A 20,213-nucleotide genomic window follows, 5' to 3' on the forward strand; every position below is an offset into this window, starting at 1 on the left:
TTTCTAATGGTAGGAATTACTTACAAGACTCTGGTTATAGAGCACAATATAAAAATCAAATACGAGATACTCTTTTAAATCAGTATTGCCTCTTAAAAAGCGTTCAGCCACCCAAGGCAACAAGAAAAAAGCATCTGTACACAGAGGTATTATATATTCACACCAACTATCAGAAACTGGCACCCAATCTCTTTAATCCACCTTGAGTACATGAAAAGACTCCATTCTGCACACTTTTTTTTCTTCTGCTGCGTTCAAGGTTAATCACAGAACACATGCAAATATTGCTTGTCTAAATGCAAAAGATACCAGCACAGAGAACTTATATCAGCTGTGACATAACAGTGATTCAGCTGAGCAAGGCACAGTGAAAACTTAGGTGCACTAGGACTGGGATTTACATTCATTCCCAGTCATGAGACCAGATGCTGAAAAGAAATTTTTTTTTTTCAATTACTTCAATTCAAGTATGTTGAAATTCTAAACAAGCTTCTTAAATGAACTCAGCATGACCTTTGCATTTGATCTCATACCAATCACTTTGAGAATTTTTTTCTTTAAAAACAGATCCACTCCTGGGGCTTAACCAATGTTTAAAAAAAAAAGGAAAAAAAAAACAAAAAAACCCAACCAAATTTGTTTTAACAGATCTGTCTTATCAACAGCACCTTTCAACAGGCAGATCTCAGTTTACTGTTCAGGGCTTCTTTCCAAGCACAGGCAGGCCACTTTTCAAAGCCCCAACAGAATTTTCCAGGCTTCCTCCTATTGATTTCGGTGTGATTTGGAAAAGACCATATGTGACTTGTCCTTAAGATGTGATGTCCAGGGACAGAGTATTTATAAACTCATCACAATGCATCTGACCACAGGAACTGTAACACCAACAGTTGTTAACTGAAGACATACTTCTCACAATGTCTTTTAAATTACTTATCTGACTAGATGGAACTGAATATCCATTTTGCCTCTCCCAGGCCTGAGTGAAGTGATTTGGAGAACTAGGGTCTTCCATGTAAAACTGAGTCTCTGCAAAGAAGGGAATTACCAAGCAACACATCTCCCCGCTGCAGTTCTAAGTTAGTTCAATGAAGCAAAAAACCGTGGGAACCAAATTTCCAACAAATATTCTAAATTACTCATTGACTTTAATTCATTCTTAGGCAAGGGCCAAGTACTGCACCAAAACAAGCAGATTACCTGTGGGGAAAACACTGCAGGGCATTGTTTTGATTTAATCACAATGAACATGCACTCAGCAGAATCTATCCTAGGACAGGCTTGCATGACTTCCTTACCTCAAGATGAAGCATGTCCTTTCTCTGGCCTTTGGTGTGCATGTTTTGAGTTACTGCAAAAGTTTTCTGGCAAGGAGCAAGCACTTTAGGTACAAATGGCTGTATACCTACCTTCTTTGATAGATAGTTAAGACAGATACACACACACACACACACACACACACACATATTTCAGAGATATTAAACAAAGGAGAAACAGGAGGATGGAGACACAGCATTGGACCAGTGGCATTCTTACCCTTCCCAGTACAGACTGCTGGGATTTGCTTTTTACCATGTGACTCCTTCCACAATCTGCCCTCACTCTGCCTGGTGCTCTCAATCTGGTGTGACCCATTCTTTTTTGCTTCCTGTGGAGGTGCTCCCCCTCCATCTATTTGAGCAGCTACCACCCAACCAGCAAAGCCTCACTTTCCTTTTATTTGTCACTCCATCTTTGCCTCTTCAGACATTAATCCTTCACGTTGTACACGGCTGAACACAAACAGTTCCAACCAACGTGATGACAAAACCCTACCACCAAACACACTCATGGTTGAGCTACTCAACCATGAGTCAAAAACAAGGTGGAGAACTGCTAGAGCAAACAGGGAATGAGAGAGTCACAGGGTCATGAAGAACTGAGAATAAAGGATCCTGCCATAATCCTGTGGCTCCAGCATTTATCCAGTGGTAGCTATGGTTTACAACCACAACCATAAGCAATGTGAATACACAGCTGGAACTGCATTTTTTTATATACATACAGACATTTACAGACACAAGGATACCTGGAACATTCTTTGTCTCATTTTACCTAAAGGTAGTGATCCAGGCTGATCTTTGTGCTGGGCTTCTTTTTCCTGTTCACCTTTCAGGACCGCTACAGCTTCAGCTGTTACTACTTGTACTATCCTCGCAGACACTTCTTCTGTGGCAGTAGCAAAGTCAGAAAAAAGAAAGAAAAGCATGCTAATCAGAATGGTGTTTAAAATCAGAAAGATTAGCTTAAACAATAAAAACCAGAGGCAGACTTAATCCATTTTAAAAGGTAATCTTTTTTCCTGAAATATAAGGAAATCATTAAAAATAAAAGAGAAGGACCAGATATTCCAAAGGTTTCAGTGCAAAATGCCAAGTATTTATAAAAATCAGGAGCTCACTCTAATCAGGATGCACAAAGCATCATTATTAAATGTTCTTTCTCTTAGGGACAATGTGCTGCAACTGCAATATTTTAAGACAATCATCTATTAAATGTCTAGAAAAATGTCTGTAGGTATTGTTTTGCCAATGGGTAAAATGGGCAGCTGAGTAATGTAATTTCTTGACATTTAATATATGAAGTTAGCTGCATTCCAGCATGCCCTTTGGACTCTAATTCCTCCTCAGCAGCACACAGTATGCATTAAAGGCACTTCCCAGACAGCCTTCTATGCTGGTGAGGGACTTGAAGGGCCAAATAACATTCCTGCACGGTTAAAATCAATACTTCATCTTCCTCACCCCTTTGAAGACTGCCACACAAAGCTTTATTTAAACAGTAGGTCTGAGTACCATGCAGAGGGATGGCAGAGGATGACATTTTTTCGGTGGAATGGGCTCCTTGCTGCTCCCCCAGCCTGCTCCATGCATGGAGCTGACTCATGCACTGCATGCTTGACAGAGCTGGGTGCCACAGAACCCATGCTCTGCTCCTCCCCACTGCCCACAAGGTATAGCACACCTGAGAAGGGCTGAGCAAGTGGCTGCTCTGGCAAGCAGAATGTAGTAGTAGGACCACTCAAGGCGTGAATTCTTCCAAACTGAGAAACTGTCTCAGCTCAACTCCAGACCCACTCAAAGGTGCAGTGAAATGTCATCGGGCACACAGCTGCATGTGGAAGCAACCAGAGAGGTTTCCTCCCCTCTGGAAGTTCAGCTACCTTTGATGTAACAAATCAAGATCTTAAGGGCTGGTCCAGCAGCTCTCAGAGAGCAAAGGGTTTGTGGTTCTTATCTGTACGTGAGATTAGTCTCCCTTCATCATTAATCAATAGATGTTTCTGTCTCAGCCAAACTCAGTGGAAATAAACCCCTTTCCTCTCCAGCTATATCCAAGTGCTGTCTGACAGCTGTTTCCAACACAGATGGAGCTGACCCCCAGGGAAGGCCACAAGCTGCACAGTCACAACCCACCAGCTGCACAGCTGAGCACACCTGGGAACAGAGCAAAACTTTACTGCTTCTCCAGCCCTTGTGTGGAGACAGAGGTTTGTAATGGCAGATGTCAATACACCCTGCTCCTGCCAGAGCCCCCATTAGTCACCATCCTGAGGGCAGGAATAAAAGCTCTGCTCACCCATTACCACATCCTTCAGGCAAGAACTGGCTGGGAAGGGCAAGTATGTTTAAATCAATGCCCTGCATGTAACTTCACAGCAACCACTCTGACAAGGGACTGTCCATTAGATTAATAATGATTTATTTTCACAGTCACTCTTACAAAATTCCCTTCTTCTTTTAATGTGAAGCTATTCCTCTTCATTTGTCCTTTAGAAAAGCCAATTGCTTTTCCCAAAAAACACAGATGTGAATTACCACAGCCATGTTTGTTTAAAACCAAAGTTCTAGGTTAATCTTTCTTTTGTACAAACTATTTAACGAGATATTAAAAATCCCCACCCCCTGGCAAAGAACATTCCTAATTCTTGGTGTTTATACCTTACAATTCACTGCACTCCTGGCTGGCCACCAGTGACTGCAGTCACTGGACGGCAGTGACTGCAACAGTTCCATTGGCTGCTCCCAACAGCAAAACTAGATGGATGTATACACCAGAACAACTACCAAGCAATGAAAAAAAAGAACAAAAAAACAAAAAAACAAGCTGATTTGAAAAACATGAGTTTGAAAAAACATTTGAAATACATGAATATAAACTTGAGAATAAATACAGATTAGAAATCTAAAGATGCTGTTTTCCTACTGTCAGGGGTGAGAAGTTCTGGCAGCCTTCCACATTGGAGGAAACAAATCAACTGTTTTTTGAGATGAGGCTAAGTATGATAAAGGTGCCTGTAGGAGGAGGAGACTATGAAGAGCAGCTCCAGTTCTGCTCTTCTATTCAACAACACATCCCTAGTATGAGATGAAACTCCCCTTTGTGGTTAAGTAGATCAAATGGAGCGCCATAACCCCATCAATCAAGTCATGCATGTGGCCAGTCCTATAGATCAAAGAACAGGAATATTGATTTAAAGCCCAGCAATCTTCCCAGCTGCCTTTCAGGGGCCTGCATGTCATTTTGGGGCTTTGCACCTCATTTTGGGCTGCTTCCACACCTGCTGGATGCTGGGGGTGCTTCTTGCCACCTCTGGGTTCCCTCCTCTCGTGAGAAACACAAAGCAGACACTTCCCAGATCCTCCCAGACTCTCACATGGTGCTGCTGCTGCAGACCAGTGGACTGGACACAAATCTGGAATCCTTACAGGTCCCGACAGCTCCCTGTGTTGTGAGGCACACGCAGCCTGCAAAGCACAAGCTGGGAAAACCTGGGAGAACGAACGTGCGGCGTGGCCCTTCCTCCGCCTCCAGACACACGGGGCTGCATGCTGCAGCACCTTCCATGTGCTGGAGAGAGACACACTGCTCTTCCAGAAAGCATCCTTTGATAGCTGGTATATCCCTGCTCAGATTCTGCTCTTTCAGAGCAGGAAAGAGAAGAGCCCTGACAGCTCTGGTGAGCATGGAGGACAGCACAGAGCTTCACTGAGTGCTATGGCTACAGAAGACCCCGCACCAACTCCTGCCACCACTTCACACCTGAAGGATGTGACACATGGCCCTCCTGTCAAAACTTCACCAAGCTACTGATCACACCACAAAAGTAACATCATCGAGACTACACTATTAGCTCAGATGAACAAATCAAGACTCACTGAGGAAGACTATTAAAAGAATCCATTTTTGAAGCTTATGTTCACATGAAAATTTTAATGAAACCCTCCAATTAATTTCTGATATAAAATATGCAAACCTATATCAGGTTTAGTACCCTGGAGCATATCCAAAGGAAATCCCCTTGGTCAACTGCTTTCCATCAGCCAAGCTACTGCAACCCTCCTCCCAGCAGGGTTAAGACAAATCATGAAAAACTGCCTCCTTTGTAACAGAATTTATACTTGTTCCCATCCAGCCTGGTTCTCTAGTACAAATGGGCTCTACAAGCTCAGAAGGCAGTTCTCACCCTCTCAGCTCTCTTCCTGATTTAATTTGCTTGGGACAAAGATAATGCTCCACAGGGAGCTATGCAGGAGGGTGAAAGGTTGTCTCCTGGTATATAGAAATTTCTATTTCAGGCTACGCAAAATAAGTAAATAAAAATAAAAATGGCCTCTGGGGTTGTATGTTTTGTTCAGTTTGTTTTGTTTGGCAGTGGTCTTTAATCAAGAAAGGCTTATTTCTGAACACTCTGCTGATGGATATTTTGGGTGACACAGGGGGCATGGGCAGTTCATCAGAACAGTGCTTTTGCCATACATGACTGCTGCAAAAGGACAAACTCCTCTGTACTAATGGACACTATAAATAGAAGATCCAGTGGGTAAGTCAAATCCTCACACGGCTGCTATTGAGACTTTTCATAGTTTTCTTATGGTTCAGTTGAAGTTCAAGGCAGCCTAATGATAAAGAACAAACAAACAAAAAACCAAAACAAGACCAAAAAAAGGGGGAAATTAGGCAGCTTGAATGTTGTGGATGCTGGGCTATGTATTCACTAGACATGGTTTTGCTTGAAGACATTTATTTTCCCTCTCTTTAAACAGGCAGACTCCTTCTGACTCTACTTCATGCCACAGAAATGGCACTAACATACAACAACAAATAGATTTATTTCTTAAAAGCAATAAGGAGCGTGGCTTTACCTTAGACTCCAGCAGAACAAAGAACAGCAACATGCCTTTTCTTTGCATTTTGTAGAGAGTAAAATGTTGCTCCTTTTACCAAGATGTCTGCTGTTCATGATACAGGACACAGACAGAGCTATACAGCTTGAGTTTAGGGAATACAGTACCCTATGGTATAGAGAGTCCTTGAATGGGATGTCCATAACAGAGAAAACACAGTGAACACCCTCAGCATGAGCTCTCCAAAGCCCTGACAGGGAGCAGGCTGAGCTGAGAGGCCAGGGGCTGATATACCACGATGGTAGCTCTGCTGCTCCCTCAAAGGTCACTTCAGACCACACTCCAAGAGGGCTGCCAGGTCAGCTCTGCCACGCTGCTGCCAGTGCCACAGCTCTTCTGTGGCAGGAACAGAGGACTCTGCCCTGCTGAGAGGACAGAGCCCTGTCTGGGGCACTACACTAATTTAAACCAAAGTTAAAACTCAAACAAATTAAGCACTCTATGCTCCTGGTTTTGGAAGTCAGCCCAATTCTTCTACAAACCCCAGCATACCAAATCAGGAGATCTAGAATCTCTGTGTCCCAGAGATGACTCAGGGACACAAACCCTTTCCAGAGTACTAAGATGCACAGAGGATGCTGAACCAGCTGTGATGGGGAGCCACAGCCTTCCCCCTTGGCTGTGCTTAGAAGACCTGCTGCCTCCAAAGGCTGCTGCTCTCCTCACAAGTACACCCATGGGCCCAGTCCCCAACCCAGCCACTCTAGCACTGAGAATTACACTGAAGCAGGTGTAATTCCAACCTGTAATTCATCATTCCTGCACTCCCTCCTGATAGCTGAGGCTCCCTTCCCAGACAGAGACTCAGACAGGGGCTGGTAAATGAGGTTACATGCCAAAGACTGGCTACAGCATGATACTGTATCTGGGATCAGATCCTGTACAAGGCCAAGATGTAATTTCAAAGCTCTCCTTCATTCCTTATTGATCCTGCTGCATTTGTCATTGGACTGCAGATGTCTCCACTGGCACATTACCTACAGTACTTCTATTTCCCATGACAGCTTTCCATTCCATTAACTTTTATAACAGACATGTTTACCAGCCCCAGAGACAGATATACAGACAGTGGCAAGAGTCTTTTAAAATAGGTGTCTGAGCTTTCAGGTCCTGACATAAACATTTCTACAAAATAGTTTTTAAAAATAGTTTTTTAAAAATATCTGCAACTACAAAGGCAAGAGCAAAAAATCAGATCTGTGAGACATCTCCACAGTGATGTGTGCTGTCTCTTCTTTATGTTCTTCGACCTTTTAATGGTTGTCCTTCAGCCTCTAGCACTTTTTCCTCTTTCTCTTCCAACCTACCACAACCTCAGACTCAACTCATGGAGAAGCTGAGTTTGCTATGAGCACCACTTCTTAGGTGAAACTGTTCAGCTGTTTGTTTCTGACAGCCCTCATGCAGCAGTGCTTTTTATCTTCTCTCCCCTATCCCTCTGTGCAAAGCTGTATGATTATTCTGAGGACTGGTTTTGACAGGATGGGCAGGGCTCACAGCCTCTCCCTGCCTCACAGGTATGCGACTGGCACTGATGCAAGGACCCTGCTGGCAGTGAACTGGGAGCTGGCACAGCCTGCCCTGAGAACAGCTTGCTTGTCACCTCATGTAACAGTGTCAGTGATTTCTCAGGCCAGAGCTGCTCCAGTCAGGTCAGAGTTTTTCTCCTCAGCTCTTCTCCTTTCCTGCCTGCAGTCCCCTGTGTTTCATGACTGCCATTCAGCAAGATCACTCAGCCCACTTATCTATTGCTTCTTCCCACCTTGAGAACCCATTTCACAGCAACAGGGACAGTGCCTCCTAATATGAAAATGCCTATCACGTCTCCACAATTTCACCAGGACAGTCTTCCCAGACTAGAGCAGCATCACCCCTTCCTCTTTCTGGCAATAGCTCCACCCAATGTCACTAGGGTGGCAGCAAGACCTTGAGTTTCCTGTGGTCACAGAAGATGCTACTTGGTCTCTGTAAAGCATAACTTGTTTAAGGCATAAACAAAGTTTACCTGTTTGAACTGCATGGCCATTCTCATTTCTGGGCTGAATATTTTGAACTGATGCATTATGCACCAGCCTGAAAGAATCCTTGAGGGAATAAAACTGTTCTTTTAGAAAGCAGAGGGAAGGATTCCCGTTCTAGGAAGAGGTAAGGTGAACACTTTCAAATCCAATTCTCCAAATAATGGATTGCAGATCAGTAGAAGACACAAACAACCAACTACCTGATGAGTAGCATGCAGAATCCCTGCTCTTATTTGCTTTCATTTATCTCCTAAGCATTCTAGCCCCTTCTGCTCCAGGAGAAAACCAAAGAAAAGGGATGACAGGAAGGAGGGACAGAAAGAAGGAGACTACAAATTGTGTCAAAACTTCACACACATTCATAAGGTCACCCATCAAACACCTACCAAGAAAAAAACAGTGAGCTCAGTTAAAGTAAAGAGTAATTAATGTTCCTGGAGCACTGAGACAGAAGAAGGGATTAAAGAAAGCTGCAATGAGATGGAAAGGATAAAATAATACGTTTCATTAATTTTGCTACATTTCAGGGAAAGAACACAGGCAGGGCACAACAAAAGGATTAGCAACATGTATACTTGCAGAATTGTGAAAACAAAGCAATTTCAGTCAAGATGTGCCTGTCAACATCCTCAGTGGGATTCAGAGCAGTTTCCAAGGTAACCAGCACTAATTGTTGGCACAGTGCAATCGAGTCAACAACAAAAGCACAAAGCAACCTGCATCGTCTTGTGAGGCAAAACACCCCACATATTCCTGCAGAAAGAAAAGATACAAAATGGCTATTTGCTGTCTTTGATGATTTGAAAAGCAAAACAGGACCTATGGATTTTTCCCCCCTGGGTACTGCAATTCCGAGTGCAGCCGGGCTATAAACCAAATAGCTATTCGATTTGTTTAGAGGCATTAGCCAGTCCCCTAAGGACAGGTCCTGAACCCATGCACAGCTCTCCTGGAAGCCTTGTGTCAGTCAAGACTACTGAAATGTTGGAGGAAGAAAAGACACAGGCATCACCCAGTGGCATTTAGGGTGGAAAAACCAGAGAAACACCTTGGACTTGATCTCTGGGATCACGACAGCTGTAAATACTGCCTTTTTGCATGCAGATTAAAAGACAAATGCACAGCAGCAAAGTATTATGAATAAGTTACATAAACCCCAAAAAGTGCCAACAGATTAGTGCTTGAGATTGAAGAAAAAAGGCATAACATAGCTTTATGGAATTTAAATACTGGCTTTCAAATGGCTTTTGTGAGTGTAAATATTTTGCTGTAAGTAGGCCCTTGATCTGGATGTTGGCAATATTAGCAATAATTGGCAGGAGTTACAAAGGCAAATAATATGAACATCAGCTTTTAAATTAAATGCAGCCACAACACAACAGACAAGTATCATTTCCCTAATAAACTTGCTGACTTTAAGCTACTGCAGCATCCATGAGGACAGCAACAGATTAATTTAATCACCAGGATTCACCAGCTAACCAAAAGAACAGGCCAGAAAAGGTCTGTGTTTTGGGAAAGAAAGAGCTTTGACAGTTTAATGCATTGGATTCCCAAGGTACAAACATTCAGATTAACATTGGGGAAAGATGTATTGCAGTCACTGTGTGAGAAGGGCAGGAACAGGTACAGCTGCGTACCTGGCACAGCAGCTTCACACCCCAGTGAGCTCCACTGCAAATGCATTACAGTCTATGTTCTGGGAATTCAACAGCCACTCCTATATTGTCCTTAAACTCTATAGATTGTAAATCTGAACTACAACTACCCAACTCCCTAACGCTTTTGAATGTGATGATCTTGGAGGCCTTTTCCAGCCTCAGTGATTCTATGATTTTTGTGCTATCAGCTTTATATCAGAGTAAATCTGGTGCACAGCGGGAGTCCTGGCTGCAGCTGAGCAGTGCTGGCCTGGCTGTGCTCTGGTACAAACAGAGGCTGGCTTTCCTGGGCACCCTCAGCTGCTCTACAGCATTCAAGGAAGCAGCAGGGAAGCTCAGGCTGCCTGTCCTTGGATCTTTTCCACATGTTCTCTGTGTGTTTCAGCTCCCCTGCTCTCACTGAATTTCTCTTATCACGTTCTTCAGTGGAAGAGTTGGACACGTTGTCCAAATCTCCAGGGCACAAAGTGCAAAATCTAAAGAGACTCATGCTAGGAACCAGGAGCCATTCTGAAAGCTCCAGTGAGCCCCCTCCTCTGGCTCCCTAGCACATTTATTAGGCATAGGCCTCTGCCACACTATCAAGCAGCTGTAGAACAAAACACCAAGGGACCAGTCCCCTCCTCAGTCCCCCCTGAAATATGTAAGTCTGTTAAAAAGGAGTCATACCAATGTCAGTATAATAATGCAAAGCTTTACAAACGAGCCCTCATTACTGCAATACTTGTTTCCTGTGCATCCCCTGAGCCCGTCTTCTTAAGTCTACTGCCTGGAACAAAGTATTCACTGCCAGCATTTCCCAGCCAAATCGGAGGTGGGAAAAGCTATCAGTTCTGTTTTGTCTGATGCATGGGCAACACAATTTAGAGCAATACTGAAGCTGACAACACCAAACCCTCAGCCAGGGCAATGCAGTGATGTCCCACTGCCTTTCCTGAGACTTGGCATCAGTTCAAAACAACACCTGCACATACAAAGCAGCTATATATATATATATATCTTTTCACAAAAGTATTAATTCCCTAGGACTCACACAGAAGAAACCACTTTGGCTTCAAAACAAAGAACCAGATATTTAATCCTTTCAGTGTGAGTAAATACACATAATGGGTAACTCACTTTTAAATCAATATTAGTTTTGGACTTAGTACAAGCTAACATTTTAAACAAACCGACTTTTAAGAACCTCTACAAAAGTCAATGAAGCATCAGCCACCTACAGAAGGAGGTGATGCATCCCTTAAGGTCCATTTTTAGCTCCTTCTGGGATGATTTTAAACACTTTTTACAGTGCTTTCTCTGATCTTTTTTAAAAAGGACTCACGGTATGCTATAAAAACTATGCTGGATTTAAGCTTAAAATTAACATTAACCTGTGCACATATTGTGTGGGATTTAGTCATGCCTGGTCAGGACTGAAGATCAATCTCTCAATGCCAACAGAATGCTGGTTTAACCCATCAGGGGATATTTAACACATAAAATGCAGCAATGCCATGCCTTGCTCACCTTAGTGCTCACACTGTTGGTCCAGCCCAGCTCTGCACTGCAGCAGCAGCCACATGGCTGATCTCTTCCAAGCCCTGCTTCCCAGTCCAGCCTGCACCTGTACCAAGGCAGGTGTGTTTTTCCTGACAACAGAGGAATGGTGCTGCATCCTTCCAAAGGAGCGTGTACAAGTGTCCCATAGATAGGCAGTGGCCTGTGTCGTGTACAGATTAATTTCCAGAGCAGTTCTCAGCCAAGGTCAGCAGTTCCCCCATCTCTCCCCCTCTTTTCTGGCACTGTCCCAGCTAAAGGGAGCTTTGCCTCTGACCAGGACTGATCCCTGAATCCTGCTCCCATCCACTGCCTGCCCGCTCTTGGGGACTGCCAGCTCACACCTCTGTGTGTGCAATGTGATTAGGAAAGAGAAATGTGCACCTACTCTTCAAGAAGGAAAATGTGAGAGGTGCACATCAAAGCCCTCAGTGCATCTTCAGTGCCTGACAGTGCCCTGGCACAGGATGTCCAGAGAAGCTGTGGCTGCCCCATTCCTGGAAGTGTCCAAGGTCAGGTTGGACAGGGCTTGGAGCAACCTGGGATTGGAATGAGATGAGCTTTAAGGTCCCTTCCTACTCAAACAATTCTATGGTTCAGTGACCTTCTGAACTATCTCTTCCACTTTTGCCAAAGCTGTGTTCTCTGGGCACCTAAATACTTGCAAGCTTCTGCAGTCATAGTGCTAGAGATGTCCAGCTGCTGAGGGGAGAAGTGAGACCAGGGCTGGGGTTACTGCAGCCTCCAAGAGAGCTGCATCCAGAGGCTGAGCTCCTTAGGGTACTGAAAATGAGGAGCACTTGTGGAAATTCCAGGTTGCAGAGGAGCTACACTGGATGGCTGGGATAAAGCTGGAAGCACATACAGAGAACAAGTTTAAAAATGACAACGTAAGTGAGAAAGGAGAAAAAGAAGGAAGAGCTGACAGAGCAATCGTTGAGAAGGATGACATATTCTTAAATAGAGAGAAAGGATGACAGAGAAAGGAAAAAGAAAGCAACTCATACACAGGAACAGCTAGGGATTAGTTTCAGTTCACCAACAACCTCTGCAGGCTGCGTTACCCCAGATGCAGCACATACTCTGAATTTGGGGTAAAAAAGGAACAGTCACCATTGAATCCTATTCCCTCTCCTCATATGTGGTACAAGGTTGTGGATGAAAACAGTTTCAGTACATCAGCAAGACTGCCACATCTACACAGCACTGGCAGCTGACACATTCATAAAGAGGAGCAGAGTATCTGTCTGGACAGATGCACGGGCAGAGAACCAGACTGTAAATCAGTTTTATCTTAACTGTCAGAGGTTATAGGGGTTGCTGGAAGCTCTACCAAACTGATAATGTATGAATTAGTGTCAAGGAAGGAAACAGAAACAAAAAGCAAACTACCTGGGGTTTATTTTCTCCTCCCAAAACAGTGAAACTGATTTCCATGAACTATTAATCTACTCAGTCCTGAGTGAAATGTCTCTGAGAAGCAGTTAAAAGGTTTTCCTGCCCTGAAGCTAATGATATCTCTCAGTTATTTTCCATATGCTGCATGCAACTAAAACGAAAGTTTTGGACTGTTATTTTCCACACACAGGAGAAGGGCTCACTCCCATGACCTAATGTACACAGCTGGAGTACCTTGAGTTTCCTGCACTTTCTGCATTTCATGAGCAATGCCTCAATACTAACAAACCCCACAAAACGACCAAAACTGCATTTCTAAATCATCACTTCAGAAGAGGTTTTCCAAGCACCACTTCCTGTGCTCTGTAGTCAGTCTGTGAAGCAGGAGAGAAAATGTAAATGTTTTGCTCAGAATCTCCCAAAGAACAAATAACAGCGTAAACAGCAACACACAGACATCTCACTCTGAGTGCCTTTGAATTTCCAGATCAGCCATTGGTAGGGACAGGCACTGGATCATCAGTGCTCAGCTGCCAGCTAATGCCAGCTGTTTTGTGTTGATTTCCATCTCTTCAGCTGGCAAAGACAAGCAAATCTGTATTATCATTATAAGGCTTGAATTTCAAGTGAGCAGTTAATCTACCAGTAGCAACTCCACAGAACAAAAAACCCTAACGAAAACACTAGTACACATTCAGTTTTCCTGTCTGTATTCAGGATATGAATACAGCAAGAGAAGAGACGAAAGACAAAGATGAGGGTTTCCCCCTGCTTTCTTCTACTATTTCCTTTAAGTTTCTCACTGAAATTAAAACCCAGATTGCCTTTGCTTTCCAATTCTAATACAGAGTAGCTAATCGTGGTTAGTCAAATCAAGGGATTTGCATATATATCTCTCATACTTGTACTTTGTACAGAAAATATACCCCAAAGCAATATTTTCTTTTCATTTCCATGGAAGTAGTGCCTCAGTGAGGACTACAGAGTGGGGTCCCAATCAAAAAGTGCTTGCAACCTCTTCCTTATTTCCCTTAACCTTGAAAAGCAAATGCTAGAGGAAAAGAGGAAAAAAAAAAATTCCTCCTTTCCTTTGTCAGCCAGCCTGACTGTGGCTCACAGACGTCACAGGGAGCCTGTGCACTCCTGAATGCTAAATAATCTCCTAGGCTACATACTTTCTCTCAGCGGAGCTTAGAAAGAGATCTCACTTTGAGCAGGGCCATGTTGGCATGGCAACGGGGGAAAAAAGGCATCAGCAAGCCTGGAGGAGACTTTGTGCGACTCTCATTTTTGTGAGAGATGTGATGGTACCTACCTCCTCTCCACCAAAAGTTCAACCCATGCCCAATGGGTGAGGAAAGGCTGATGTCCACCCTGTGTGCTGGCAGGACCTGGGGGTGCCTTGTCCTGGGCTTTCCTTAGCCTAGGCTGGAAAGTGCATCAACCTAACACCTGAGCTTCCACAATGGAAAAATGGGAGGGAAGGATTTGTGAAGTGTGGGGCTGAGCAGGTTAATGACTGCCCTCATGACACAGGGCAAGGGAGCTGGACATGGGGCCAGCAGTGCTCACCAGCACATCCCTGCCACCACCTAAGAACCTGCTGCTTCGCTTCCAAGGTGACTTTGGAGAAGAAGATGCCATTTCAGCTCTGCCCGAAACAAGAGTAGCTGTGTGCCTGCAAAACAAGGCTCTGTTGTTTAGTAATGAACCTTCTTCCAAATCCTTCTGCCCTCAGACCAAAACTGGAATGAAAGATTACATGCTGGCACAGTCCCCAGCAATACCAGCCTGAGCTGCTCAGTGCCAAATATTGCCCAGTGTTTCTGAATGTCCTTTATGATGCCATCATGGTGACGGAGACCATGACAAACCCTTTCAACAAAACAGTAATGAGCCTTTGAAGCACCCCATCTCTACCTCTCTCAAGGGGCAGAGCTGAGCCCAGCCCAGAGGGCAGAAGCCTGTGAGGAGGTGGCACACAGTCCTGCACAGTGCTGGGCCACTTGTCCATGGCTCTGCACAGACCTCCTGGCTCACCTGGGGTAGCTCTCTCCACCCTTATGCCTTTTCTCCTGGCTTTTACAAGTCCTGTCTACTTTATGTAATTCATAAATGCAAAAGCTGTCTCCTACCACACACTTTATAAACTGAGGAAGACTCCAGCAGAACAGGCCACAAATTAGAATGTCTTCTGGGCACTACTGCCCCACCAGTCACTCAGTTAATGCCACTGCTGGATGGTCAAGATCTGACTAATAGAGACAGGGAAGTCTGCATTTACAGCCCTCATTAGAACAGGTACTTAAACATGGATGGTGGGGAGGGAGGGCAGAGGCAAACAAAAAGCAGAGACAAGGCAAAAATGAAACTCCCAGAATGCCTTGAGTATTTGACATTTTCAGCAGCAGTAACTGCCCTGGCCACAGCAGTCCCCCAAGAAAGGCTGCAGATGTTCATAGAAGGCAACTTTGACAAACAGAGCTCGTGGCATACAGTCTAAACTAAGGTGTGGCTGGAACATGTTATGAAAGATGCTTCTTCCACATCCCAGCCTTGTTGTTCCTTGTTACATCTCCGAGGTTATAGATTATGTTTTCTGGGAGCACTGACAGCATCAAGTGCGTGCTGGTTGCCAAGCCAACACGCTCACAGGCACTCTGCTCTCACTTCTTAAGGAAGCACAGCTGCTTTTGCAATGCTTGTATTGTAACAAGGAAGCACCAAAGTGAATTGAAGCACCAACAGGGAGCCCAAAGGAAATGGCTGGTGGATGCCTTCCCTTGGCCAAATGCACTGATGCAGCTCGATGCAGCAGTTGGCTCTGATGGTGTTACTGCACCTGGTTTGAGATACAGTTTTCAAAAACAAGTCTGAACCACACACTCCCAGAGGAGCTTAGGGATAAAAAAGCCTGATGGCTGATGTTCTCTACGTGGCTGACTCCCAGCCATGGGAACCAATGGCACCTGCACACCAGGTTAGCTCACCCTGCTCCCTTTCAGACAATAATTTTTGCATTCTGCCCACAACTGTGCCAGACCCTCCAGCTCCTACCAAGACGTGTCAATCACTGACTGATTTCTGAAGCCCTAAGAGGAGGTGGGAGGGCAGAGCCAGCCCCTTAGAGAGGTTATGACTGGACAAAAAACAATGTCTTACTGGATTGACTGATAGGGCCAGCCACAGAAAAACCCACAGAGACTGGTAGTTATTGAATATTTTAGAGTCGGGGAGAAGATAGCTGTGGGTAGGGAATGTGAAAAGATGGAATTTCTGTGCCTTTATTCCTTTATAGCAAGGTTAATAGAGAATAGTAAAACCCCCAGCATTTTCTGCAAGTTCCCTAGAAGAGTTCTGTTGCCCCCACCCACACAGTCTTCAGCAACATGCTTTGAATATGTCTATAATATTCCAGTAACGTGTCCCAGAAAATGACACTTGTACTACACTTAACACAGAGAAGAAAAGTTTCAGATGCCTATGGTATGTTTGCCTGTATCTAAATTGGCAGAGATGATAGTGTACAGTAATTACTGTCACAGTTCCTGGACAAGGGGAGGGAGATCAAAATGCCTAATTAACAGCTTCTTTCCCATGGGATCCATCAATGACACAGTAAGATACCTTCTTCCAGCTCTGTAAAATAAATAACAGAAATGGGACAAAGCCAGCAGGCACAATCAGCTCTGAATGTCATTGATTTCACATCCTTCTGTGCATTTTGTCTGCATTGCTCAAGACACACTGCTTGCTGAAAATGCACATCTGACAACAAGGCTGGGAGGCTCCTTTGGGAAACAGGCATTCAGGGAGCTTATCAGGGGGGCTTACAGCTCCACAAGGACTTGGGCAGCAGCAGGACAGCCAGTGCAAACAGCCAAATGAAAAGGAAATCTCTGACAAAAGCAGTCCTGTTGAAAAGAACAAAAATGCCTCCATACAAAGAAGTCCTGTTTGTATGTCTGCTGCCAGTGCCATCAGAATATTACCACTTGTATGGCAAGAGAGAGAGGAAGGAAAAGGAGATTAAATGAGATGTCACTAGAGGAGGGAACAAACCACTAGCACACCATGGGAGCAGGCTATGACTCTCAGGGCATTTCAGCCTGTAAAGGCTGTTGCATTTAGTGACCCCAAACACAGAGCTGCCATTCTGCTCCAGGACTAGTCCAGAGGGGCTGAGGGCCCTCAGCCTGCACAGCGAAGCACCATGGTGACTTTCTAACCACCATGGTGATTTTCTAACAGGGCTTTGCTGATGTGGGCTGTTAACAAGATCCTCTTTACCTGGAGACTGGCTACTACAAGGCAAGGTTATGGAAGAGAATGGGATACAGACTGTTTCCTTGACACACAGCAGGAGGCTGAAACAAGCACAATTCCTGCCTTCAACATGTTTTTGGGGTTTTCTTTTGCATAACTAACCTAAAGGGACTCTGCTCAAGCACTACTTGCTATGACAGGGCAATCTTCCAGGTTTGCATTCCCTTCACTCTATATAAATATGCTTGTTTAAAAGAGTAGATGGAATAAGTCTGTTCCAGATACCTATTTAGTCCAGCTTTACGAAGCCTGAAACAAAGCTGAATTAAGATAAATTACATTCCAAGTTGTAATGTGGTTTTTCCCTTCACAGTTTTCAGTTGTTTCCTGCTGTCTGAATCCCCTGCTTTCTGGGGTAGTATATGCCATTACACAAAAGCTGGTTTGTCTCTGGATCAGCAGATAAAACAGGACCTTCTTCTATTGTCCTTAGCTTATATTACAATTTTCCTTTTTCCCCTGCCTCTTCCCACCCCTGCTTTGATCCCTCATAGCCTCCACCTCACCAGCTCTCCTGCTGCTGAGTCTGTTTCCCCACATTGCTTAGCCCCTTTACTTCTCCCTCAGACCAATACTGCCACCTCTTCATTCCTCTTCACAGGTCTCTCATGGAGCTGCCATGGGCTGCCTCTCACCCACCTTCCTCATGACCCCAGAGGCAAAAGTGCCCAGCCTGCAGTGGGATTGCTGTGCCATGTCAGGGAACTTGCTACAGCTTACCACAGTCCCTTTGCGTCCCACATGGTTTGGGCTCCCTGCCAATTAATGAAGGACTACATTTTGTCACTCTGGTATGACATGTTACTGTCCTTAACACTGTCTGACACCAGGACACAGACACTGTCCTGAGGCTCTGGTAATAGGATTTCAGGAAATGCTTTCCTTTCATCTGTCAAAAAAATATTTCATCAAATAACAGTGTGGGTAATCCAGACTCCCTCCAATTACAAATCCGAATTTGGCATATAATGAAGAAAGCACTTAATCAGTTGAGTCACTGTATATAAAGACATATTGTAGAAGATGCTTCACAATGTTCACCATTATTATCCTTAATTATATAAATTTGACTGGTTAGTTACTGCATCACTGAAAAAACAGATGCATTTTAAGTGCAAAAAGCCAAACCTTTGTAGCTTGATGCTCTTGGAATTCAAATAAAATTGATTATATCGAATTGCTGGTTCCCAGAGAATGCTGCAGCATATCTGTAGTCCTCCTCATAGCTTCCTCCCAGTTAGCTGACCACAACTTTCCAGTGAGCAAAGAAAAGGCTGCCACTCCCGTGTTTCATTGCAAGTCAGGCACATCCTGTGCTCTACCACTGGGTCCAGTCCAAAGCTTTCCTTGTCAGCCCACTTCAGAGTGAGTTTCTGAGGATTACTATCGTAAAAATGTGGCAGACCCTGGCTCAGGGAAGAAATGATGATGTCTGCTCCAGATCAGAAGGCTGAAGGATAGCTTTATTAAAACTATACTACATTACATTAATATACTATTTAAAGAGATACTATACAATTCTACATTCTTACCTACCTATCTAACTAACAAACTCGTGACTCTTTGCTGAGAGCCTGAGCCACAGCTGGATCCAATTGGTCACTGAACCCAAACAACCTTCACCAGAATCCACCCCAGCAATCACTGCAGGTAAACAATCTCCATACCACATTCCACATGGAGAAAGCAAAGGAGCAGAGATAAAGACTGTTTTCTCTTCTTCTGTCTGTGAGAGAAGAGAAAGAAATCCTGAGAGACAGAATTATGTCTCTCTGTCCAGAGAATGTGAATGTCACAGATTACACTATCGTGTCCTTTTGCATCACACATTTCACCCAACATGGAAATGTTTGGCTTGACAAAACCTACAGGTCTCATTCTCCACTCTTAATAATTCTATGGTTTTCACCAAAGATGCTCTGTGTGTGCAAGTGAGAAGGGACATGGACAGGCATGAAGCAGGGAGAACACATGGAAACTCTGTGGTCTCAGGCTGTGGGATGCTGCAGACCGCACCAAAGGCAAGGTGTCTTCATTTTTGTCTGGCAGAAGCACAGGGCTCAGCTGGCCTGCCAGAGGTAGACAGATACTTAGATACTTATCTGTTATTAAATACCTATTATTAGTAAATACTTAGAATAGAGACTCAACAAGGTAAAGGCCTTGTCAAGCCTCTAAAAGGGGGGAAATGACGCCTCAGGTTTTAGCTTTTATATTTTTCAGATTCTGTGCTGCTTTAGTGTGTAATTCTGAGCTTCATATTAGGGGATGGTGAGCTCTTCACAGAGCAGGGAGACAAAACAATTCCTTCTCCAGCTGGGGACCAAGGACAAATGATCCAAATCTCAGGCCCAAGAGCAGACACCATGTGGACTGAAGAGAGAAAAACAAGAAGGATGGGATTTCATAACCTAAAGCTATAATTAGACTATTAACTCCAATATACAAATGAACCAGAACTTATAAAAGTGTGAGACCTTGTGACTGGTCATCCATTTTGTGACCATTTTGGTTCATCTTGGGTGTAGCCCTGGCTGGGCTCTTGTGCTGCCCAAGGTGGATCCATTGAGGCCTCCTAATAAATCCCTACTTTATTCTTTAACTCCATCTAGCCTCCGTTCTAGGTCAGCATTCACAAGGCCCAAGTACATATACAAATTTATATCCACAAAATGCATACAAAAAGAAATAGGTGCTTTACCACCTACACTTATATTACACCCCTAATAGCTTCCTGTGGGCTATTCCAAAAAAAACAGGGCTGTTCTCTTGCACGTATCTGCCTTTGACTTGGGTGGCCGCTGGATCAGGCCCTGAGGCTGCCCTGCCCACAGCTCTGTGCACTCTCCCACGTTCCTATCGGTCCCTTTGAAAGGAGGGCATTGATGTGCCTCCATCATGCAGCCATTACCAGCACGATGCTGAGACAGATCAATCAAAGGCAATAGAACAGCCAGATTCAGAGGATTCCAAAAATTGAGGTCAGACTCAGTAACTCTTAGACACTGGGAGAGACATATATACACAAAGGCAATTTTTAA

General features: G+C 44.2%; 1 protein-coding gene across 1 annotated transcript in view; it reads right to left on the reverse strand.

Annotated features, from left to right (window-relative positions):
* Positions 1 to 20,213, reverse strand: part of MAP2 (microtubule associated protein 2) — a 233,301-nt gene that overhangs the window by 50,934 nt on the left and 162,154 nt on the right. The window contains exon 6 of the mRNA XM_053947580.1: positions 2,095 to 2,208. Coding sequence (XP_053803555.1) covers positions 2,095 to 2,208 — 114 coding nt within the window. The remainder of the gene's footprint in view (positions 1 to 2,094; positions 2,209 to 20,213) is intronic.

The sequence above is a fragment of the Vidua chalybeata genome, chromosome 7 (genome assembly GCF_026979565.1).
Source record: "Vidua chalybeata isolate OUT-0048 chromosome 7, bVidCha1 merged haplotype, whole genome shotgun sequence".
NCBI lineage: Eukaryota > Metazoa > Chordata > Aves > Passeriformes > Viduidae > Vidua > Vidua chalybeata.